The sequence below is a fragment of the Labeo rohita genome, chromosome 25 (genome assembly GCF_022985175.1).
Source record: "Labeo rohita strain BAU-BD-2019 chromosome 25, IGBB_LRoh.1.0, whole genome shotgun sequence".
NCBI lineage: Eukaryota > Metazoa > Chordata > Actinopteri > Cypriniformes > Cyprinidae > Labeo > Labeo rohita.
In genome coordinates, this window is record NC_066893.1 from 28,225,793 (window position 1) to 28,252,866 (window position 27,074).

General features: G+C 28.5%; 1 protein-coding gene across 9 annotated transcripts in view; it reads left to right on the forward strand.

The window, feature by feature from the left end:
• myo9ab (myosin IXAb) overlaps window positions 1–27,074 on the forward strand; it is a 156,725-nt gene that overhangs the window by 78,815 nt on the left and 50,836 nt on the right. For 8 of the 9 annotated variants that reach the window (XM_051099181.1, XM_051099182.1, XM_051099174.1 and 5 more), the window contains exons 3-11: window positions 12,993–13,087; window positions 13,954–14,016; window positions 14,128–14,227; window positions 16,225–16,278; window positions 18,707–18,804; window positions 19,077–19,203; window positions 21,490–21,579; window positions 24,441–24,557; window positions 26,926–27,060. In XM_051099181.1, the coding sequence (XP_050955138.1) occupies window positions 12,993–13,087; window positions 13,954–14,016; window positions 14,128–14,227; window positions 16,225–16,278; window positions 18,707–18,804; window positions 19,077–19,203; window positions 21,490–21,579; window positions 24,441–24,557; window positions 26,926–27,060 (879 nt within the window). The remainder of the gene's footprint in view (window positions 1–12,992; window positions 13,088–13,953; window positions 14,017–14,127; window positions 14,228–16,224; window positions 16,279–18,706; window positions 18,805–19,076; window positions 19,204–21,489; window positions 21,580–24,440; window positions 24,558–26,925; window positions 27,061–27,074) is intronic. The other variant, XM_051099178.1, reaches the window with a different exon arrangement.

The following is a 27,074-nucleotide window of genomic DNA, read 5'->3' on the forward strand; positions in this document are numbered from 1 at the left end:
TTGTCTGTCTTCAGTCTGTCATTAGAATGTCAGTGTGTTTTTCATATGATCAGCTCTAGTGTGCTGTACTAATGTATGTTTTCATACTTCATAATTATTTCATAATCATATGTGCAGTTTTATGGGCTCATATTAATTGAGGGGCTACACAGGACATTTCTACTTTTGTCTTACGGCAGGACTGTTGATGTGAATGGCAAAAACGCCAAAGCTGAATCCTGATTCTCTGAACTCTGACTGATTGAATGATTACGTTCACTTTACGCTCCAGAACAAACACACTTGACAGAAATAATGGAGTGATTTTTCCCATTATTTCTCGATTACGCAAAGAAACATCTGTCTTTGGACATGTTTTGGGCTGTGATTATTTAGCTGATATGAAACAAATGGGCCCTGATGGGATCAGATGACAGGAGCTGTCAGTCGTGATGCTTTGCCAAACTGCAGTTTTTCAGTTTAGTTTCATAAACCTGTCCTAATGCATATTTTATTTTATTATTATTATTATTATTATTATTATTATGTTGTTATATTTTTATTATATTATTTTTTTGTATATTTATATTTTTTAAGCCTATATTTACTTTCTTATATCTAAAATGACTTATTTAACTTCATCATAACCTTCATCATAATTACTGTTATATTATATTATATTATATTATATTATATTATATTATATTATGTTATATTATGTTATTTTATGTTATAGTAGTACATTTGTATTTACTAATTGCATTAGAACATTTGGTTGCAAATAGTTCAATGGTGAAAGTAAGTTTTTCTTTTTTCTTTTTAAACCAAAATATTTATTTATTTATTTATTTATTTATTTATCAAACTGCAGTTTGTGGTTTAGTTTCATAAACCAGTCCTAAATGATACTTGATTTGATTTGATTTGATTTTTTTGTTTTATTTTGTATATTTCTTTTAGACTATATTTACCTTCTTAATATTTAAAAATACATCAAATACATCTAATAAATAATAATACATGTACATTAATACATCTAAAATTACTTTTTTTTTAAACTTGAACTGTTAAAAATGTATTAGAATGGAATGACCCTAATGATAATTAATGTTTACTGTTTATTACATTACATTATTTGTTTAAAGTTTTAAAAATGTATTAGTATGGATTGACCCTAATATTAATTAATGTATATTTAATTTTTATTTTATTTTATTTTATTTTATTTATATTTGTAATATTTTTTTTTATATATATTTATATTTCTTTTAAGCCTATATTTACTTTCTTATATATAAAATGACTTATTTAACTTGAAATGTTAAAAATATAATAGTATGGATTGACCTTCATGATAATTAGTTGTATTATATTATATTATATTATATTATGTTATATTAGTAGTATGTTTGTATTTACTAATTGCATTAGTACACCCTGTCACGAAAGTTTATCATTTGCTCGTGTTTTTATGTCTTATTTGTTGAAATTTCAAGCGATCACAGAGAGACGTGTCTCTTACGAACAGATAGCCTACAAACGTATGTCAAATATCCGTCTTGATGAGTAACTTTGTAGCTTTGACAATGATTAATCTATATTTAATTGATACAGTGGAGTACAGATGCACCGATAAATAGGACATATTTCAACCGATCCCTGTTCCGGGCTTGCACACAAACTGCATGCAGTGTTTTCAAAATGTCATGTGTGTGGAAATATTACGAACTCTTTAAACATCCGTTAACAGAGGCCAGAGACGCTGAAGACGAATGCAAAAAGGAAGCGTTAGCGGGCAGAGCAAGATCACAGTTCACAATGCGCGAAATATTGGAAGTAATATCCTAAATAATGAAACGGGGTTTATATGAATGTATCTCTGAGTGGAACGGACTGTTTCTATCTCAAAACATGTCTTAGAAAATTTACATCAATATATTGTTTTTCTGTGAAAGAGTAAGCACGATCATTTTCACATCATTTTGAAGTAAATATTCTAGCCTACAAGAGTGATTACTCAAAAGCCTTGCTCAGGGATATTCAGTATGAGTTTTATGGCTTTATTTCAGCTACATTTATTTTCCTAAAACTTACTAACCATGCATAATATTTTTTTTTCTAAAAAATGCAAACATGTACATCCATCTTGCTCACATATTGTAGCACTGTTTGTGCTGAATACAAAAAAATTATATGTTGGCCAGTAGTATGTTATAAGTAGTTGAAATAAGCACAAATGTCAGGGCATGTCTAAACATCTAAAGGGCCCCAAAATCACCTCAGACCCCAGAGGGTTAAGAAAGGGTTACATGACCTTTTCTTTTCATTTGCCTCTGTATTGTGCATTTAAAGTTGCGTTTATAATCACTGCGCTGCTTTGTTTACAGCGATAACCAGGGAAACGTTGTATCATTAGTCCATAACCACCACCTGCTGGCAGAGACTGAATTTCGTTCATTCAGTCCGTCTGCTGTTTTTCCCTAAGCATCATTTCATTTGTAATAAAGTAATGGTAATAAAATAATTTTTGAACAAACAAGTATTGTTTGAACTTAATATTTGTTAGGCTGGTAGGTTTTGCTGTGATATCGAAATTGAAATCGAGAATTGTACAATTTAATTGGTATGTAAAATTTTTATGTCATATAAGTGTATTTATTAAAATAAAAGAGAACATGGGTCAAAACAATGTTAACAGCAACTATTGTTTTTTTTGTTTGTTTTTTTGTTTTTTTTGTGGCAGGGCCAGTGAAAATTTTGACCGGGCAAGTAAAAGTTGAATCACGGGCCAGTAGAAAAAATCCTTAGATTTGAGCCCTGTATTATATTATTTTATATTATATTATCTTATATTATACTATGTTATATTATGTTATATTATATTATATTATATTATATTATAGTAGTACATTTGTATTTACTAATTGCATTAGTACATTTGGTTGAAAATAGTTCCATGATAAAAGCAAGTTTTTCTTTTTTCTTTCTTTTTAACCAAAATGTATTTTATTCATTTATTTATTTATTTATTTATCAAACTGCAGTTTTGTGGTTTATTTTCATAAACCAATCCTAAATAATGTTATTTTATTTTTTATTTTATTTTATTTTATTTTGTTTTTTTTTTTGTTTTGTTGTTTTATTTTTTTGTATTTTTATTTTGTATATTTCTTTTAAGACTATAGTTACTTTCTTAATATTTAAAAATGCATCAAATACATCTAATATTGTTAAAAAAATAAATGTTAAAAATGTATTAGAATGGAATGACCCTATTAATGTTTACTGTGTATTATATTATATTATATTATATTATCTTATATTATTTGTTTGAAATTTTAAAAATGAATTAATATGGCTTGACCCTAATGTTAATTAATGTGTATTTTATTTTATTTTATTTTACTAATTGCAGAAATTTGTAAATTTGTTTGCAGATAGTTTCATGTTGAAAGCAAGTTTATATATATATATATATATATATATATATATATATATATATATATATATATATATATATTATTATTTTTTTTATTTTTTTTTTTTTTTTTTTTTTTTTATACAGAATGTACAGAATCATCTGAGCTTTGTGTGATTGTAAGGCTTGACTGTGTAGTTAATGTCAGTTTTAGCCCAAGGCATGTTAATGCAAAGCCTTTGTGTGTGAATTTGCATATTAGGTGTGTGTGCGTTTGTGTGTAATTGCCCCTATTGTTGTCCTGTATATATCTAGTATGCAGCGACATCATCACATTTTATTTAAATATTATTTCATATTTTTTATGTATGATATGATGTTTGATATTTAGTTTGATGTCCATAATTGCCATTTCATTTAACTGACTCTCGCATTTGTCTCTTTGGAGCATTTAGTGCTGCTTATGTTTTTCACGTGTCTTACTCTGATCTGAGGCGTGTTTTGTGATCGCCTGATCCCGGATCTTCGTAAAGGTCGACTCTTGCCTGCAGCTGATTGAACTGTGAGGTATTTTAAAGCGACAGTGTCCGCAGGCGCGGGTTGGGAACTTATGTAGAGTATCTTCAGTACTGCACTATTATTGTTTAATTAGGCAGCTAACGTGATTAGCTTTCGCACTGCCTCGGGATACAAACTGTTTGAGTATTAGAAATAACAGATTGAACATCTCTGGTGAAAAATGTACAGTACTAGCATTCAGTCAGTTTTAGTTTGACTGAACATGATACGCTTAGCTTTCAGTGTGTTTTTCGTGAGACTGTGTGAAAAGTGATAGGATTACAGAAGGAAAGATGAAAAGTGGTATTTTGAGTGCTTTTAATGTCTATGTATAGTTTGAATAATTTTAAATGTTATTTAAATGTTTTAAATTATTTTTAAATATTTAATTTTTAAATATTATTTAAATATTTTATTTATATTATATAAACACATTATATATGTATTTTTAAAAATGATTTAATAATATTTTTAATAATTTGAGGGGTATTTGATGTCACAAATAAAATATCTTTTATGAAAAGTGATATTTTGAGAGTTTTTAATGTGTATGTATAGTTTGAATAATTTTAAATGTTATTTAAATTATTGTAAAATATTTTTAAATATTTGTTTTTATATTATTAAATATTATTTAAGTGTTTTAAATTATTTTTACATTTTTATTTATTTTAAATATTATTTAAATATTTTATTTAGATTTTTTTTAAATCTAAGAATCATACATCTACAGTAATACACATTTATTTGTTACTTCTAACTGTTGTTCAGCTAAAATAAAAAGATGTAATTATTTTAAATTATTGACATTTTCAATATTCTGAGGGACATACACGGTCATAAATAAAGCTTTTGAATTCACCTTCTAAATGTAAACTAATCATTTTGTAAGTTTAAAATATAAAGTAAGCATTTTGTATTTTTTTTTTTTTTGTACAATCATACACTTTTATTTGTTACTTCTAACTCTTGTTCAGCTAATATCAGCTAGAATATTTTTAGGTTTTAAAAGTATTTTTAAATGTTCACATATATTTAGATATGTATTTTTATAATATTTATATAATATATTTCATAATATTTTTTAATAATTGAGGGGTATTTGATGTCATAAATAAAGCAATTTTTAAATTTAATTTCATCCAGTGGGACTTTTATTAAATCTAGGAAAGATGAAAAGAGATATTTTGAGAGTTTTTAATGTGTATGTATAGTTTGAATAATTTTAAATATTATTTAAATTATTTTAAAATATTTTTTTTAAGTGTGTGTTTTTAAATATTATTTAAATGTTTTTAAATTATTTGTAAATAAATATTTATTTTTAAAATATTATTTAAATATTATTTTACGAATGTAATTGTGTTTGAAATATTTAGAATATATTTTAAAACATCTAAAATATTGTTTAATTATTTTTAAAATATAATAAGATGAGCGTTCAGAGTGTTTTAGTTTGAACATGAAACACTTATTGTGTGTTAGTGCGAGTTTGTGTTGGTTTGATGACATTACAGAGTAAGAGATTAAAAGTGTGCGGCTAATAAAGTGCCTCGAGATGCTTGGACAAACGTCGTGACCCTTTTGCCTGAAGCGGTGACAGCGTAATTAACCCGTCAGCATCCGTGCTCTCGCTGTCACCGGCGGTCTTCGCTAAACCCTCGTTTAAGCAGCGGGAGCAGGATCCTCCCTGTCCAGCAGCGAGGGTGTGAAATTGTGCTTTTCTTGTGTTGGCTAACAGGAAGTGACAGTGTGGAAATGGCCCCGGGGTCCCTGCTGCAGATACAAGGCCTGTCTTGACGGAAATCGCAGAGAACCTCCATTATGGAGCGAATGCAGAGGGAATAAACTGTTAAACCACACGGGAGATGAGAGAGAGAAACATACAAGCACATTATATGCTCACAGTCTGATTTTTTTTTTTTTTGTAATTTTTAAATGCATAACTAATATATTGTTTATTTTTAAAAAATATTTTAATATTATTCAAATTTTATTTTCAATACTTTTTATTATTTCTATTTTATCAAATAATTTTTATTTAATAATAATAATTTAATTAAAAAAAAAAAAAAAAACTGTAGGGCGCATAGTCTCATGCACCATGCTATCTAAATAGTATTCTAAGGTACTTCAAAGTATACCATGCTGTACCGTCGACCAAAAACAACACGGTAAAGTGTGTTTTTCCTTGGGCTGCTGTCCCAGTCGAGCTTTGAATCGTAGCCCGGTTCGAGCCTGGTTGAGCGCTATATTATCCGGGTGGTCTAAACGCACCTCCAGATCTCCTAACGCCTCCCAGCAGAGCTCCTGAGCTCTGGAAGGTTCTGCAGAGTTCAGCCGTGTTTATGTTCACTTCATCATGTTCGCACGTTTCTTGTCATTAATCAAACCTCAAGCCTCCCGTCTCACACATTCGGCCCTCGACTTCATGTGGCGCAGGCAGTGTTTATTTAAAACTTCACCTCCTCAGCCGTCAGCAGCCCTGCGTGTGGCATTAGACTTTTAGCCTCCAAATGGGACGTTTAATTTTATTAATTTATTATTAATATATTTTTTTAACTTCTAATTGTTCACCTAATATAATGTATATTTTGTGATTTTAAATATATTTTTACATATGTTTATATATGTATTTTTAAAATATTATTTAATTATAATATTTTTTTAATGATATTTTGAGTATTTGAAGGGGCAGCTTTCAAATGGGACAAATTTTCAAATTGTATTTAGTCCAATGTAAAGTCACTTTTCATTTAATTTGAATTTGAAAGTCATTGTTTAAAATATGTTTGTGTTTATATTAACAACATTTTTTTAAACCATGCCATATTGCAGTTAATTTTATTTACTTTTAAGAATCATCTAGAGCAATAAACTTTTGTTACTTCTAACTGTTGTTCAGCTAATATACTTTAAATATTTTTTAAAAAAATGTAATTATTTGAAATATTTGTTTTTAAATATAACATTTTAATGTCATTTTGAATAATTTAAGGGACAACAAGGCTTTGAAATTTAGCTTCCAAATTTAAATTCATCATTCCGCATGTTTGAAGTATATTGTATGCATTTTTATAATTTTTTGTTTTAACTTTTGTAATCATACACTTTTATGTGTTATACATCTAAATGTTGTACAGCTAATATTTTTAAATAATATTTTGAATTTTAAAAATCATTTAAGTGTTTTAACATATATTTAAATATTTTTTTTATATGATTTAATAATATTTTTAATAATATTTTCAATATTTGGAGAGGCATATTATGCAGAAAGCAAGCAGTTTTTGAATTCAGCTTCCAGTTGGGACATTTGATTTTTTATTAAATCCATTGTTAATTCATATTTCACATGGTTAAAGTAATGTTTGCGCATTTTATAAACATTTTACTTAAAAATACATAAATACAATGAGACACTGTTATTTGTTAATATTTGTAAAAAAAAAAATATATATATATATATATATATATAATTTGTATATATATATAATTTTTATATATATGTATATATATTTTTTTTGACACATTTAAATATGTATCTTAGCTATTTTTGAACATTTAATATTTTTAGCTATTAAGTGTAATATTTTTTGTGATATTTAGAGGAGCATATGAAGCAGCTTGTGAATTCAGCTTCCAAATGGGACGTGTGCCAAAGGCTTTTATTTAGTCCAATGTAATTGTTTATTTAGTCCATTTGTTTCATGTAATATGTTTGTGTTTATAAATGTTTTACTTTTATTTAAAGATCATAACTACAAAAATACTCTTGTATTTGTTACTTCTAACTGTTGTTCTGCTGTTATTATGAAGTCACTACCTTTTGCATTCAATGAAATTACATTTTTGAGGAGGTGCACCGCCTCACCGTGTATAAAACCCCACTTCGTTCCACATGTAAACACTGCAGACTCTGAGCACATGAAGGAACCCTGTGGAGAAAATGAAGCGAAGGCCCCGTGAGCGTGATTCTCTGTTCGACGTGTGTTTCTGCATGAGCTGCAGTGAAAGCAGCGGCAGGGACTCGTGGTTCCACATCATAAAATTTTAATTGAAATGGGTCTCGCTGGGTCAGTGTGAATGAGGCAATTCGACAAGTCTGGAGAAGGATTTACTCTTGCAAATGTATCTGCGAATTTCATGTGTTTGCAGCTTTAAGGCGAGACACTACAGACAAAAACGTTTTTTCATGCACTGGTCAGTTTTGAGATTTTGGGCTTTTTGGCTTTTCATAAAGTGTTCTTTCAGACTAGAGAAAACATCCTAAGGAGTTTCTTTTGTTGCACTTAATATATCTGCATCTATAGATTTTCATTTCAGTGTGTTTTTTTTAAAGGCAGTTTTCAAGAAATTAGTTTGTTTCTCCACTTCAGCACTTACATATACCAAAACTTAGAGTTTTATTCCTCTCTATATTCTGAAGGTTTTTATAGAAGGGTTTATTCATATATTATTCGTCTACGTTTTTATGGCACTTAATGTACAATGCTTCTCTTTAGTCTGTTTTCTCAAAATTAGTTTGTTTCTCGACTTCAGCAGCACTTACATGCACCAAAACTCAGTTTTATTCCTCTCTATATTCTGTAGGTTTTTACTGAGAGGTTTGTTCATATATTATTTGCCTGATTTTTATTCTGTTTAAATTTGTTAATGTGCATCTGTAGATTTTAATGACAGTACATATTTTTAAAGGCAGTTTTACAAAATGAGTTTGTTTCTCCACTTCAGCAGCACTTACATACACAAAAAATTACAGTTTTATTCCTCTCTATATTCTGAAGGTTTTTACAGAGGGGTTTGTTCATATGTCATTCACCTGATTTTTATTTTATTGAGAATACTTAATGTATATCTGTAGTTTTCAATTACAATGTATTTTTAATGGCAGTTTTCTCAAAATGAGTTTTTCCTTCACTTCAGTATCACTTACATATACCAAAACTTAGTTTTATTCCTCTCTATATTCTGAAGGTTTTTGTAGAAGGGTTTATTCATATATTATTTTCTGAAGGTTTTTATAGAAGGGTTTATTCATATACTATTTGTCTACTTTTTTATAGCACTTTATCATTTTACAATACTTACATTTACTCTGTTTTCTCAAAATTACTTTTTTTTTTCTCCACTTCAGCAGCACTTACATACACCAAAACTTACAGTTTTATTCCTCACTATATTCTGAAGGGTTTTATAGAAGGGTTTATTCATGTACGTTTTGTCTACTTTTTTATAGCACTTTATCTATGTGCAATACCTTTCTTTAGTCTGTTTTCTCAAAATGAGTTTGTTTCTCCACTTCAGCAGCACTTACATACACAAAAAATTACAGTTTTATTCCTCTCTATATTCTGAAGGTTTTTACAGAGGGGTTTGTTCATATATCATTCACCTAATTTTTATTTTATTGAGAATACTTGAGGCCTTGAGACGAAGAACCATACAAGTCCATATTTTCAAATTTTGAGTAATAAGATTTTTTTCATTTGGATTGTTAACATTATATTATATATTTTTATTTTACTTGAAAATAGACAACAAAAGCTTCTCAATTCTAAGGAGATAACATTTTTCAGTGTCAGTATTAAAAATCAAAAGTTATTGTGATTTATATTTCTGAAATGTGGAAGAACGGTATATGTCCAGTTAGTGTGGAATAACAGTATAACTCCAGTTCATCATATCACTTTAAACCACTAAAGATCTGATTCCTTTATCTTAGTTTTAATACAGTAACAGAAACTTCAGGTTAATATTAAGCATTTCTTTCTAGTTTATTATTATTATTATTATTATTATTATAATTATTTAAAAACAGAAAATACAGTATGAACAATGTATAATACATAGACATTCTTACAGTACAGGCAATAACAATGAATTATTAACAAAAGACAATAAATAAATAAATAAATAAAAACAATAAATACAATGCAGACATACATCATAGCTAAATATTATTCAACATATCATAAGGTATACAAGATATATCATAATTTTCTCAACTTTCATTTCGACCTATTCATGACTGATCTATAGTAGACGCCCAGTAGGCTAGGCTACACGCAAATATAACTGTAACAAGTTAGTCAGATATCAGGATATCTTTGATCACTTTTTGTATGTTTAGATAGCTCCAATAGTGCACCTTGTCGTTTATTTAGAAAAGCTGGCGCAGCGCACCTGTGTATGTACTACTTCAAACTGTTCTCGCGCTCCGCCATCTCACGATATAAATAAATATATAAACAAATAAACTCTGCTTGCCGTACTGGCGGGAAATATGAAAGAATACAGCTTTATTATATATGGTATGTGGTTTATTTTGATAGGTTAACTGTTTATGCGGTGTTTAGCGCGTTCAGAGAGAGAGAGAGAGAGAGATCACATCACATATACGGTTCTTCCACTCAGCAGTTTGGGTGGATTTTTCCCTGGTTTTTGTTCTCCTCTTTGAGTCAAATATGGTTTTCCAGCATCCCTCAAAGCCTTCCTTACTCTGTCCTTCCATTTGGTCATGTCAGCTCTCTTTTTTTTGCCGAGGTTTTGCCTTTTAATGTCCGAAGCGGACATGACAGCAAGCGGCATCTCCGTTCTTCTTTGTGGACATAAACGGTTTTTCCGCGTGACGCTATTTTAACGTTTAAAATGCGGACTCTTGGTCGCGCGAAAATATCCCCAAACTGTTTCTGTATACAAAGTTCACACATACAATTAATGTCACATGGTTATCTCATTTTTTGTTTTTTTGGACTTATATGGTTGTTCGTCGCACACACTCACTTAATGTATATCTGTAGTTTTCAATATTTTTAATGGTAGTTTTCTCAAAATGAGTTTTTCCTCCACTTCAGTATCACTTACATATACCAAAACTTACAGTTTTATTCCTCTCTATATTCTGAAGGTTTTTGTAGAAGGGTTTATTCATATATTATTTGTCTACTTTTTTATAGCACTTTAATTTACACTTATCTTTTAAGTCTGTTTTCTCAAAATTAGTTTGTTTTTCCACTTCTGCAGCACTTACACCAAAATTTAGTTTTTATTCCTCTCTATATTCTGAAGGTTTTTACTGAGAGATTTGTTCATATATAATTTGCCTGATTTTTATGTATCTGTAGATTTTATTTATAATACCTATTTTTAAAGGCAGTTTTCAAGAAATTAGTTTTTCTCCACTTCAGCAGCACTTACATACACCAAAATTTATTGCTCTCTATATTCTAAAGGTTTTTTTATTGAGGGTTTTTTTTTTTATATATTATTCATCTATTTTTATAGCACCTTATCTATTTGCATCTGTGGATTTAATGTACAGTATCTTTAAAGTATCTTTAGTATCTTTATCTTTAAAGTCTGTTTTCTCAAAATTAGTTTCTCAACTTCAGCAGCACTTACATACACCAAAACGTAGAGTTTTATTCCTCTCTATATTCTGAAGGCTTTTATAGAAGGGTTTATTCATGTACTGTTTGTCTACTTTTTATAGCATGTACAATATCTTTCTTTAGTCTGTTTTCTCAAAATGAGTTTTTTCGCCACTTCAGCAGCACTTACATACACCAAAACTTAAGAGTTGTATTCATCTTTATATTCTGAAGGTTTTTACTGTTAGGTTTGTTCATATATCATTTGCCTGATTATTATTTTATTGACATTTTTTAATGTGCATCTGTAGATTTTAATTACAATACATATCTTTAAAGTCTGTTTTCTCAAAATTAGTTTCTCAACTTCAGCAGCACTTACATACACCAAAACTTAAGAGTTGTATTCATCTTTATATTCTGAAGGTTTTTACTGTTAGGTTTGTTCATATATCATTTGCCTGATTATTATTTTATTGACATTTTTTAATGTGCATCTGTAGATTTTAATTACAATACATATCTTTAAAGTCTGTTTTCTCAAAATTAGTTTGTTTCTCAACTTCAGCAGCACTTAAATACACCAAAACTTAGAGGTCTATTCCTCTCTATATTCTGAAGGGTTTTATAGAAGGGTTTATTCATATACTATTTGTCTGCTTTTTTATAGCACTTTATCCTTTTACAATACTTACATTTACTCTGTTTTCTCAAAATTACTTTTTTTTCCTCCACTTCAGCAGCACTTACATACACCAAAATTTAGTTTTATTCCTCACTATATTCTGAAGGGTTTTATAGAAGCGTTTATTCATGTACTGTTTGTCTACTTTATAGCACTTTATCCATGTACAATACCTTTCTTTAGTCTGTTTTACATACACCAAAACTTAGTTTTATTCCTCTCTGTAATCTGAAAGTTTTTACTGAGGGCTTTTTTTTGTTTCTTTTTTTTTATTATTATTTATTTTATTTTATTTTATTTTTTGCACTTTCTCTATTTGCTTTGTAGATTTCAAATACAATGCATATCTAAAGGCCGTTTTCTCAAAATGAGTTTGTTTCTCCACTTCAACAGCACTTACATTCATGCTGAAGGTTTTAACTGACTTTATACAACATTTTATTCATTTTTTTTTTCCTATCTCTTGACAGTATTTTCTAATTTGCAAGGTAATAAACAGAGAAATCCAAAATACCCTCTGTAAAAACCTTCACAATCAAGCAAATATATTTTGAACCTGGCATTATCCAGTGTATAGATTTGTGTTATGGAAAAGTGTGTGAATTAGTGCGTATTTAATTATATGCCTCATTTATGCATTTAAACAACATTTCAGAAAAAGGTTTGCATTTCTTAACGCAATCAACTGGAAAAGTATGGTCTGGATCTATTAGTTAAATTTTTTTTTTTTTTTTTTTACCTTATTCACATGTGGTGTCTTGCCTTAAGGAATAGACCATCAAACTCATATGTGTGACTAAAAGTTTCTGTTAGTCCGTTGTCACGTTCTGGTCTGAAGTTATGAGGCGTAAACCATCTGTACATGGTCTATATGCTTCCAGATGCTGATCTAATAAAATATGTACATGTTGTTTTTCCTCCACTATAGTTGTGTTTTTGTCCATTAATGTGTTTGTGTTTCTTTGTTTTTCCTCCTCAGGCTTTTGGAAATGCCAAAACAGCCCATAACAATAATTCCAGCCGCTTTGGCAAGTTTATTCAAGTCAACTATCAGGAGAGCGGGACTGTAAGAGGGTGAGAAGCTTTTGGTTTTTTTTTTTTGTTTTTTTTTTTTTCCTTTTGCCCTGCTCAAATACTAGGCAGCTGTCCTTTTTGCAGTCTACATAAGGCACTACCTGTATATAAAGTATGTGCATATGTATATATATATATATATGTATATATATGTGCATATGTATATATATATATGTATATATATGTGCATATGTATATATATATATGTGTATATATATGTGCATATGTGTATATATATATATATATATATATATATATATATATATATATATATATATATATATATATATATATATATACACACACACACATATATATATATATATATATATATACACATATATATATATATATATATATATATATATATATATATATATATACACACATATATATATATATATACACATATATACACATATATACACATATATATATATGTGTAATTTAACTATTATAATGTAAACAAATAAATTTTTATTAAATACTTAATTTTTGTTATTTTACAGTGCCATAGTAGTATTAAAATATTGATATATTATTTGTAAATGTAGAAATTAAGGCAGAAATATTGTACTGTGAAATACAATTATTTTATTTTTATTGTTGTGTTTAATACTCAATTTGTTGACTTTTTTTATTTAATAATGATGATCACAATATGATTTTTTTTTTTTTGGTCAAATCGTGCAGCGTTCCAATCACAATTTACAATCAGAAAAATCTGTCTATAATCAGTTTTTTATTTAAACATCATCAGTGTTGTTTCTGAGTTTCTGTTTGGAGAAATTGTAATGAATGTTATTGCTTTAGGAGGGAATTGTAACAGAATTTTATGGGGTTTTTTTATTGATTATTGTTTTCAGAGCTTATGTGGAGAAGTATCTTCTGGAAAAGTCCCGACTAGTTTATCAGGAGCACAATGAGAGGTACTTCACATGAAATTGTTTATTTCTACTGAAAATGATGAGTTTGTTAATATTTAAGCCACTGGTAAGTGATAATATCATTTATACTGTATGTTATTCTCTCTCTCACAGGAACTATCATGTGTTTTACTACCTGCTGGCCGGAGCGAGTGAAGAAGAAAGAAAAGCGTTTCATCTCCTCAAACCAGAGGAGTATCATTACCTGAACCAGGTACAGCCAGATTTCTAAGCGTGCTTATTGTAAAATACGACACTATATTTACAGTCTTAGATGCGTCTTTGTTCGTTCCTAATGCAAAGCACAACACGGAGAAAAACATCCTCTAAGCTCATTTTCTAAAGAACTTGCCCTGTAATCCCTGGCAACACAAAGAGCTGGATGATGCTGAGGCTGTTGCCGGGTGCCGCTGTTGCCATGGTGACAGTCGTCAGCATCAGCAGAGGCGAGATCGGAGTGAACAGACTGCTGGTCGCGTGCGGCTGATCCAGAGCCAGTCTATTAACACACAAACACACCAGCGTCATGTTAGCGCTGAATACGGCTGCCGGCTTTGTGCCGTACAACTTCCTGTTTCGGCATCACTCTGATCATGATGCGTTTGGATGTGTAATACTTGTGTGATATTCTGCAGAAACTGAAGATGTGTGTCAGGATCTGAGTGTGTGTTTGTGTTTCATCTCAAGTGTCTTTATTAGGGGTGTAAAAATCGGCAGTTCTTCAGAGAGTGTCAAACTCACAGTGGAAATTCAATTAGTGTTTAGACAGTAAGGATCTTTTCAAAAGCTGAAATATCCAGAAATCTGCAATTTTATGTAATATATACACTGAATATTTTATAATTATTTTAAAATTATTATTATTAACTGTGATATTAACCTTAACCTTAACTTTGGCAGTACAATTAATTATATAAATATTTACATTTTTAAATATTAACATTTATTTTTTTTTAATTACGCTGTTTACTCAGTTCAGAATGATTATTGATTTGCTGAAATATAATACAATTTAATGATAACAAATATGCAAAATGTTACATTTTAAAATTTAATAATGTTGTTATTGTTATTATTATTATTTAAATTTATTTATTCAGAATTCAGAAAGCTTGTACTCTAAATGTTTTGACTTATTTTACACTTATTTAAAATTTATTATTATTATTATTATTATTATTATTATTTCAACATTAAGAAAGAGATGGCAGATTTACTGTATTATACTGTATTATAATATATTATAATATAATATACAAATTAATATTAATATTAATAATAATAATAATATTATACACTGAATAATTTAATTTTACTTTATTACTACTACTACTATTATTATTATTATTCCATATTAGTTAATTATTATTTAAATATATTAGGAAAGACATGGCACATTCACTATATTAATTGTAAATAAAAATAAAAATACTTTTTTTAATACATTTGGAAAGATTATTGACAGATATATTAAAATATATAATGCAATTTAATTTGTAAATAAAAATAAAATTGTATACAAAATATTTTCCACTTGTTTTAAAATTATTATTATTATTATTATTATTTTACATGCAATTTATATAATACAATTTAATGTTGGGAAAATAATATAGCTACATAAAATATTTGTCTCATTTTACAATTATTTAAAAAGTATTATTAGTACAAGTATTTCAATATATTTAGTCAAAAGTCAGAAATGTTTTGAATTAATAATTTAGTGATTAAAAAATAATATGTAATGAAAATATTTTATATACAATTTATATAATGCAATTTAATGCTGGGAAAATAGTATACATTAAATGTTTGTCTTATTTTTCAATTATTTAATAATTATTATTGTTAGAAGTATTTTAATATATTTACTCAAAATTCAGCAATGTTTTTAATTAATAAATTAGTGCAAAGAAATAATATACATTTTGCCCATTTTACACATTTAAAATGTGGTGTTGTTTTTTTATTATTATTATTATTATTATTATTATTATTTATTGTTATTATTATATACTTAAAATCAAAAGCAAGACAATTATTTTCCTTTAAATTTGCTCGTTTACAAACACAAAATTTCACAATATTGTTTGTGTACATTTTCTTCTGTAGATCTGTTGTGTGTGTGTCATTGACAGTGTGTCTAACATTCGTGTGTGTGTGAGACAGATGAGCATTTCTGCAGCTCTTAACTGTCTGTCTGCCTTCCAGATAACAAAGAAAGTCCACAGACAGCACTGGGGAAATTACTGTGAGACCGAGCTGGTCAGTATCCAGTGTGTGTGTGTGTGTGTCGTATCTGTGCGTGTTTGTTCTCATAGAGCTTTTCTTCACGTCTGTTTTATTTGTGTGTGTGTGTGTGTGTCTGCGGCCGCTGCTGTTCTGAGTAAACGACCAAATCTAATTAGCAGCGTTTAATCAGGCGCTTGTTGGAAGCCGGTCGCTTTAACTCGATTTGAGACGTCTTAATTGACTCGTGGATCTTGTAGACACACGGTACAGGATTCGCCAGAGTCGGTCAGTCACTCAAATAAACGGCTTTGCTCCAAATCATAATGCGCTGCCTACCTAGACAGCATTTCGAGACTTTACATGTGATCCTGTGCATTCTTTTGACCCCAAATAGGGTTGTTGATTTATTAATATGCTACATTTAATGAAAGCCTTAAAAGTATTGCTCAAAACTGTAGAATAGACTGGATTACCTGAGATTTATATGTGCATCGAGTCCAAGTGAGAAGGCATTTGTGTTGCTCAAACAGCAATCAGTCGTGCCTAAATGAAATGCATAAAGTCACTCACTTCTGAGGTTCCCTGTGTAGTTAGTATAGAAACACATGGGTTTTAGAGCAGAACCAGCATGTGAGAGCTGTTTTATTAGATGAGATGCTGCTATTTCTGCTTCAGTATATTAGTCCATAAAAACACTTCATTTCTCACAAGTATTTATTGTTGCTTCTGTTCATTTTACTCCACTGTAGGCTATTGGGTAGATAAAATGTATTTATTTATTTTTTTTTTCTGAAAGTGTTTCATATATTTATTTGTTTGAATTTATATTTATCTGCACAGATCTGAATTTTAACAAAAAACATTTTATTTAATTTTTTTTTTATTTTTAATGTATTTATTTTATGATTACTTTTTATTTTGTATTTAATTTATTTAATTTTATTTATAATTTTTCATTTTATTTTATATTGTTTCATTTTTATGTTTTATTTCATTTTTTTTTTCACTTTCATCTTATTTTATTATTTTTTTATTTTAAAGTAATTTTTTGCTTTTTGTATTTAATTTAATTTTCTTTTTTATTGTCTTTATTTCATTTATATTATTTTGTTTCACTGTCAACTTATTTTTATTTTATTTTATTAATTTGTATTTACATTTTTATTTTATCTTATGATTATTTTTGTGTGTTGTGTTTTGGCTTTATGTATTTTATTGTTTTTATATTTTTCATTTTATTCTTTAATTTTTAATATTCAATCTTTATTTTGTTTTATCTTTCTAATTATTTAAATTAACTTTTTTTGTCATTTTATGATTTTTGGGCTTTTTATATTTATTTTATTTTATTTTTCTTAATTAAGTTTCATTTTGATCATTCTTAACATTTACATTTTTTATTTTATTACATATAATTTTTAACATTTAAAATTGTATTTTATTTCATTTCATATTAAACTATTAATTTTTAATATTTTAATTATTTATTTGATTTTGTTTTTTGTAGAATGTTGAACCAGAGATACCTAACTGATTCTTGTTTTGCTCTTGTTTGTTCTTGTTTGCTCTGTCTCAGCATAGTTTTGTTTGTTTTAATGGTTTAAATATCTACATCTTATATATTTATGTTCCTCCTTTGTTCTCATAGTTGTTCTCAGCTGTTGGTTTAATGGGATCAGTCCATCAGAAACTAGTTTTACTGTCACCGATTGGTTCTGAGATGTTTACACACTGACCAGTGGGTCAGTAAACGCTCTCATTTGAGACTAACACACGTTAAAGTGATCCGAATGCTAATATCAGGCTGTTATTAGGGCCAACAGGAAGTCGCGTGTCTTTCACCGCATCGCTTCCTCTGCACACTTCTGTTTCTGTCTGTCCTCACAGAGCTGCGGTTTTGTGTTTGTGTCTAATTAAGGCACATTATGTCTAAGTGATTGCTTACATTGTATTTGAACTGCTTTCCTACTAGCGCTATTTCACTGTTACTGAGATACTATTATAGTTTTTTATTATTGTTTTGAATGGTTTGTTGTGTTATTGTGTTTTGATCATTTTAATTATTATTAATATATATTTTTAAAATGTATGTGCTTTTTTGTCTGTATAGTTTTTGTAGAATTGTAAGTTATAAAATAGTTATTAAAATAAGAAATGCCTTGGCAACTCACTGAAATAGTTATTTTTATAATATAAAACATATTTTTTTAATATAATATTATTTAATAAGGGTTTACATTTTAATAATAACAACCATAAAATATTATTAATAATTAATAATTAAAATAAATGTAATATAATTTACATTTATTTATTTATATATATATATATTTTTTTTTTTCAGTTAACTTTTATTTTATTTCAAGTAGCATTTTTTATTTATTTTTATAATTTTTTTTTAAACGCAGTTTGCATGCGTTTTGTGCCTTCATTAACACCCAGTTTGTTGTGTTTGGCTCAGGACTGTTTCATGGTGGAAGGTGAAGATCTGAAGCATGACTTTGAGCGACTCCAGCTGGCCATGGAGATGGTGGGGTTCCTGCCCACCACCCGAAAACAGTGAGTTACAGCCTTTAAAACCTCCTGAGGTGACAGAACTCATGATAAAAACACAACGGTCCCTAAAAACACTCTTAAAGGTGGTGTAAGAACGTCAGACACAGGACACACTCTCTGCCTGTCAGTCGTTTTGTATGTTCAGGTTTGGTGGCATTCGATTGGCTGGTGTGACGTTAGAGGGCGGGGTTTTTGTAGATTAAGTATTTTTCTGTCGTGTTCTCAGTTTGTTGCTGCTTTATTGTGAGATTTGACTCATGTTTTGTTCTTTGCAGAATCTTTTCTTTACTGTCTGCGATTCTCCTCCTGGGAAATATCCGTTACAAGAAGAAGACGTACAGAGATGACTCCATTGATATTTGTAACCCAGAGGTGCTTCCTATTGTCTCTGAATTGCTCGAGGTGAGACTGTGCAAAGCATCTCCACAAAACGTGTGCAAGTCCACATTCACAGCTCATTTTAATGCTTTTTCCCCTTTAAAATAACATGCAGTGATGAATTGTGCATGTTTTATTTTGTTTTATTTTATTATGTTTTATTTTGTTTATTTAATGTTTTATTTTGTATTTATTAACATTTTTTTTTCAATTTATTTTACTTTATTTAATTTAATTTAATTTAATTTTATTTTATTTTGTTTATTTAATTTTATTTTGTATTTATTCATTTTTAACATTTAACATTTTTATTTATTTATTATTTTTTTTCAATTTATTTTACTTTGATTACTTATTTTCTAATTTTATTTTATTTTATCTTCAAATTTACTTATCTTTATTTTATATTTTATTTTATTTGTGATGAATGACTTTGATTTTTTTGTTCATGTAGTTTTTATTTTTGTTGCCCTGCAGTTTTGCCCACTCTGAAATCGAACTAATACTAATTAATCTAACTAATAGTTAAGCTAACTAATACTATTTTATGAAAATAATACTATTTAAATATAATTTAAGTATTATATAATTTATTAATATTTTAAAGCAGCTTTATTTTCAGTTTTTGTTTTGTTTTGTTTTTATTAGTTTTTTAGTAATATTATTTGCATTTTCATTTTCATTTCATTATTTTCATTTCATTTTAGTGTTTTTTTATTTTTTGTTATACAGCTTTATCATGTGCATCACTTCCTACATTTATATTTTCCACTTTCATTTCAGTTTGTGTAAGTTTTAGTAATTTTTTTATTTGTGGTATTTTCTGTGCTTTTTTTATATTGTTTTTTTTTTTTAATATTTACATTTTTAAAATATTTTTTTTATATTTTTGTGTAGTTTTTATAATGTTTTTACCTTTTCAGTTTAGATTTTTGTATTTGCCATTATCATTTTAATTTATATAAATATTTTAGTAGTTGTATTATGTTTGTCATTTTTAGTAGTTGTTTGATTTTAAAATAATTCTATTTCTTTTAAATAGTATTTATTTATTTTTTTTGTTGTCATTTTATCGAATTTTATTTTTAAGTTTCTTTTAAAAGTTTTCCATCTAATATTTTATTTTATTTTATTTAGTTTTGTTGTGTTTGTCATTTTTAGTAGTTTTTTGTTTTTAAATATTTAGATATTTTTTAAATTTGTATTTATTTTCCTTTTTGTTAAGTTTTCATTTTTATCAATTTCTATTTTTCATTTAAATTTCTTTTAATACGTTTTCCACCTAATGTTTTATTTTTAATATTTTTTATTTAGTTTTGTTGTGTTTGTCATTTTAGTAGTTGTTGTTTGTTTTTAAATATTTCTATATTTTTTAAATTAGTATTTGTTTTACTTTTTTTAGTTGTCATTTTATCAATTTCCATTTTTCATTTGGTTCTTTTAATAAGTTTTCCATCTAATATTGTATTTTTTTTAATTTATTTTATTTAGTTTTGTTGTGTTTGTCATTTTAGTAGTTGTTGTTTGTTTTTAAAAATTTCTATATTTTTTAAATTAGTATTTGTTTTACTTTTTTTTTTTTTTTTTTTTTTTTTTAAGTTGTCATTTTATCAATTTCTATTTTTCGTTTAAGTTTCTTTTAATAAGTTTCCCATCTAATATTACATTTTATTTTATTTTATTTTATTTTTATTTTATTTTATTTTATTTTATTTTATTTTATTTTATTTTATTTTACTTATCCAAAAATATTTTTTACTAGTATTAATTTTAGTTTACAGTAACAGCAGTATTGATGAACTTCATCTGTTGATGGTCGTCCAGCAGTTTACAGTTTAATCACACACTGCGAATGGTTTGATTTACTCTCTGGCTTGAAAACCGAAGGTTTTTCTTCTTTATGAGCTTTAGTTTCCTCATTTGTGTTTTCTTTTTACGATGTTTTAGTCGTTTCTGATAACATTGGTGCAAAGAGTTTTGCAGCGTTAATCCACCACACACACAAACACAAAACGGCAGTAAAACACACGAGTTTATGTGATATAATAGAATAAAATGGACGTTTATATGCATTCAAGGCTTTATAGGCAAACACTACTTGCACGCTAAGGCGGGCTAACGTAACACATCTTGGCGTCTGTTTTTCTTGAAATTTCCTATTGGAAAGCGTGTTTATGTTGAAAATCACATTCAGTACAAACACAGATTCATTTTATGGAGTAAAATAGCTGCAAAACCCTTCATAGAAATGTCCTGAATGAGGTGGTTTAATGATACGTATGTTTATTTCTCATGGTTTTTGATGTCCAGGTGAAGGAGGAGATGCTTTTCGAGGCTCTGACCACACGAAAGACGGTGACTGTCGGCGAGAGATTGATTGTGCCGTACAAACTAGCCGAGGTGAGACCGTTATTTCATTACAGGCCTCAAACACTCCTTCAGACCTTCTGCAAGTTGTTTCGTGAAACTGATGTTGGTTTTTGTGAGGTTTGTGGTCTGGAGTGTGGGGTTTTAAGGGTTTTTCCTGTGAGCTGTTTACTCTTGAATGCTCCTTTATCTCCTCATTGCCATCTTGTATCATTATCACCTTCCACCCACACAAGAAGCTTATTTTCCACTAGTTTTGTTTTGTCTGTCCAGACCCAGCTTTGTGCATTTTATGTAGATCGTCTTATAGTGCATTAGAGCTGTACGTGATTTGAGAATCGAAGCGTGACCTTGATGTTCTGTCAATAGCAGATTTACATGAAACATCAAGTAACATTTCAGAACTTTATACTGTAGATCTGAGAAGAGTTAAACACACTCATATTTATTTGTTTTATTTGATTAATTATTATTAATTTTATATTTATTTTTACCTCTTTTGATTTAGCGCCATACTCTATTAATAGCGCTACAGTAAATATAAATAGACAAAACATTTCAGAAAAATTATACAACTGAGAAGAGTTTTAAACAATTTTGTATTTGTTTATTTATATTTTTCGTTTTATGTAGCGCCATCCTCTACCAATAGATCTACAGGAAACATAAATAGACAAAGTTCATTTAAAATTAAGTCATCTATTTGTTTTGTTATTAACTTCTTAGTTTGATCTTTTTTTTAAATTAATAATTAATTTTTTTTTATTTATACTTTTGTTCTATATAGCACCGTCTTCTACCACAATATGTTTCAGAATGTTTGTTTATTTATTTATTTATTTATTCATTGTGTTGTTTATTTGTTTATATTAATTAATTAATAATAAAATAATAAAAATATATTTGTTTATTTTTGTTTTTCATTTTCATATACAACTGAAGTGTTTAAAATGTAAATTAATTTTTTGTTTGCATATTTATTTATTTGTCTTGTTGCCTGCTTGTTTATATTAATTATTAATAAAATAATAATTTATATTTATTAATATTTATAAATATAAATATTTATATTTGTTTTAATTTTAATAACTGAAGTGTGTAAAATCAAATTTTTTTTATATTTATTTATTTTATCTTGTTGCTTGTTTGTTTATATTAATTAATTGATTGATTTGAAAATTAATTATTATTTATTAATAAAATATAATATTTATTTAAAATTAAAATAGAATAATTATTTATTTTTGCGTTTTATTTTCATATACAACTGAAAATGTTTTAAATGTAATTATTTTTTGCTTGTATATTTATTAAATATACATATATAATATACATATGATATTATTATTATTGGTATTTATTTATTTATTTTAATTAATTAATTAATTTAATTTATTTATTTGGTTTTTTTTTTTTGTTAGTTTATTTTTTTGTATTTATTTGTTTTACTTTTATATTTGTCATTTTTCCCCACAATTTCGGGTCTGTGGAAAACATCTGCATGGACATAAATATTTTCATTAACATTTGCTTTGTGTCAATTTAGCTTTATTTTTATTTCAGTAGTTTTGATATTAGAGTTTTAACTTTATCAGCTGTATCACTATCAGTTCCCTTTTCTGCATTTTCCGTTATTTATGTATAGGTTAACTTCAGGTTTATCACTTTCAAGTTTTATTTATTTATTATTATTTTTTTAAGGTCTAGTGTTTCAGGTAATATTTTATTTTGTTATTTTTTTTATTATTTATTTATTTAATTTGTGTTTATTCATTTTACATGCATTTTTTTGTTCATTATTTATTTATTTGTTTATTTTTTCCAGAGACACGCACACACAGATGCGTGTTTTTCCATGATCTTAACGATGAGTGATACTTAAAATCTCCTCCACTGTTTCTGAGTATGTGATCAAACCGACTCTCAACCTTTAAATGTTAAAGTGTTGTGAATAATGAATCACGCAGGGGGTGTTTTATATAATGTTTCGTCCCTCCTCCAGAATTTGGCTAAAAATAAAAGGTGAATCAATAATGCAGGAGCTTCTTCTGCAGAACTGAACATGAGCTTGTGTTTATTATGAATATAGTCTGTGTTTAAATCCATCAACGTTTGGCCTGAACGTGCTTGAGTCTCTCAACAGCCAATCAGCTTCGCTCTTCCCATCAGGCACGGTGGTGCGCGTCCGCTTTCTCATGCTGCTGGATGTCAAAGCAGCTTTGATGGCTCTTAAGTAGAGAATGTTTTATATGTTTTGGCTCGTGCATGTTCAGTAAAGTGGCGTTCTTGGCAGCGGCTGCAGGTTTATGGGCTTTACACACGCTGAAGGAGATCTGTGTGCCGCTCGAGCTTTAAATCAGCTGAGAGAGAGAGAGAAACAGAGCGAGAGACATAGACAGAGACATAGAGAGAGAGAGAGAGAGAGAGAGAGAGAGACGCTACAGGTCTGTGTGACACAGGAAGTGACTTATTAGTGGAAATTCAGGGACGTTTCTATCTGTGAGACCACAGTTTCCCCTAAACAGGTCTGAGACACACACACACTTTCTCCTGCTGAAACACAATCTCACTGTGATCGGAGTTTCACACTGTGCTCTCAGTCTGTGAAGAAGCAAACATGTCCACTGCTTTCATTGTTTTTACTTGATCTTTATTTTTCACTGTACCTTGGGTCTGTTTTTCTGTTGTTTACGCTTGACTCTGTGTTTTCTGTTGACTTCAGGCAAACATCACTTATGTTCTCGTCACAAAATGTTAAAATCTAGTTTGAGTTGTTAATGTATTTCCTGGTTTACTCACATTGACCGGCTGCGAGTGAGTGTGTGAGATGTGGATCTGAGACTCAAACACACACACGTGATGGCGGTGATTGACAGGTGTGTGTGTCTGTGCAGGCGGGGACTGTGAGGGATTCGATGGCCAAATCTCTGTACGGCGCTCTGTTTGACTGGATCGTCTTCCGAACAAACCACGCACTGCTCTACAACAAAGATCTGGAGGATTCAGACAAGGTACAAACACACACACACACAGATACTCACAATCTCTCACACAAAAACAGAAAAACTCACACTAACTCACAAACTCACAAACACAAATAACACAAACTCAAACTCACACAAATTCTTACACAAACTCATAACTCACATAATCTTAAAACACAAAAACTCAAAACTCACACAAACTCACAAACAAATAACAAAAACTCACAAAACACACAAAAACTCATAAAACTCACAAAAAGACAAAAACTCATAATATTTACAAAAACACAAATAACCAAAACTCAAACTTATAATTTTCAAACTTATACAGACTCATAAAAACTCACCAACTCTCACAAATTCTCAAACTTACACACTCACACAAACTTATAAAAACTCACAAAAACTCACACGAACTTATAAAAACACACAAACTTATCAAAACTCACAAACTCAAACTGACAAACTCATACAAACACACAAACTCACAAAAACTCATACAAACACACAAAAACTCTCAAAAATTCAAACACAAATAACAAAAACTTATAAAAACTCACTCAAACTCACAAACACAACAAAAACTCATAAAAACTCACTCACACACTTATAAAAACTCACAAAAACTCACACAAATTCTCACACAAACTCATAAACAAACTCACAAACAACAAAAACTCAAACTCACACAAATTCTCAAACTTACACAAACTCATAAAAACTCACTAACTCACACAAACTTATAAAAACTCAAACTTATAAAAACTCACACAAATTTATAAAAACTCACACAAACTTATAAAAACACAAACTTATCAGAACTCACAAACTCAAACTAACAGACTCATACAAACTCACAAAACGCACAAACTCACAAAAACTCAAACTCATACAAACACACAAACTCTCAAAAATTCAAACACAAATAACAAAAACTTATAAAAACTCACTCAAACTCACAAATACAACAAAAACTCATAAAAACTCAAACTCACACACTTATAAAAACTCACACAAATTCTCACACAAACTCATAAACTCACTCACAAACACAAAAAAACTTAAACTTACACAAACTCAAACTCACAAACAAAACAAAAACTCAAACACACAAATTCTCAAACTTACACAAACTCATAAAAACTCACTAACTCACACAAACTTAAACTCACTAACTCGCACAAACTTATAAAAACTCAAACAAACTTATAAAAACACAAACTTATCAAAACTCACAAACTCAAACTAACAAACTCATACAAACTCACAAAACGCACAAACTCACAAAAACTCAAACTCATACAAACACAAAAACTCATAAAAACTCAAACTCACACACTTATAAAAACTCACTAACTCACACAAACTTAAAAACTCACAAATTCTCACACAAACTCACTCACACAAACTTATAAAAACTCACAAAAACTCACACAAATTCTCACAAACTCAAACACAACAAAAACTCAAACTCACAAAAATTCTCAAACTTACATGAACTCATAAAAACTCAGTAACTTACACAAACTTATAAAAACTAACACAAACTTATAAAAACTCACACAAACTCATAAACCCAAACTCACACAAACTTATAAAAACTTAGTAACTCACACAAACTTAAAACTTATAAAAACTCACACAAACTCACAAACACAAATTCTTACACAAACTCATAACACACAATTTTATAAAAACTCAAGTTGTCACACTTACACTCATAAATTCGAACTCACACAAACTTGTAAAAACTTACAAAATCACAAAGCACACACAAAAACTCACAAAAACTCACATAGACTCACTCACAAATAACACTCAAACTCACAACTCTCACAAATTCTTACACAAACTCATAACTCACTTAAACTTATAAAAACTCACAAAACACACACAAAAACTCACACAAATTCACAAATAACTAAAACTCATAAAACTCACAAAAACACAAACTCATAAAACTTACAAAAACACATCAAACTCACAAACACAAATAACAAAAACTCATAAAACTCACTCACAAATTTTCAAACTTATACAAACTCATAAAAACTCACTAACTCACACAAACTTAAACTTCTAAAAACTCAAATCACACAGCACACACAAAAACTCGCACAAACTCACAGACTCACACTCACAAAATCTCACAAATTCTTAAACTCAACTCAAACTCTCACAAACTTATAAAAACTCACAAAAACTCAAATTCTTAAACTCATAAACTCAAACTTAAAACTCATAAAACTCACAAAAACTCACACAAACACACAAAAACTTACAAATTCTCACAAACGCATAAAAACTTAAACAACTCAAACACGAACTTGCGCGTGTCACGCGTGTCGTTTTTCAGTTTCATATTGACATGATGTGAGATGTGTGTGTGTTTCAGATCCTGTCCATCGGCGTGCTGGACATCTTCGGCTTTGAGGACTATGAGAACAACAGCTTCGAGCAGTTCTGCATCAACTTCGCCAACGAGACGCTGCAGCACTACTTCAACCAGCACGTCTTCAAACTCGAGCAGGTAACGGACCTCCG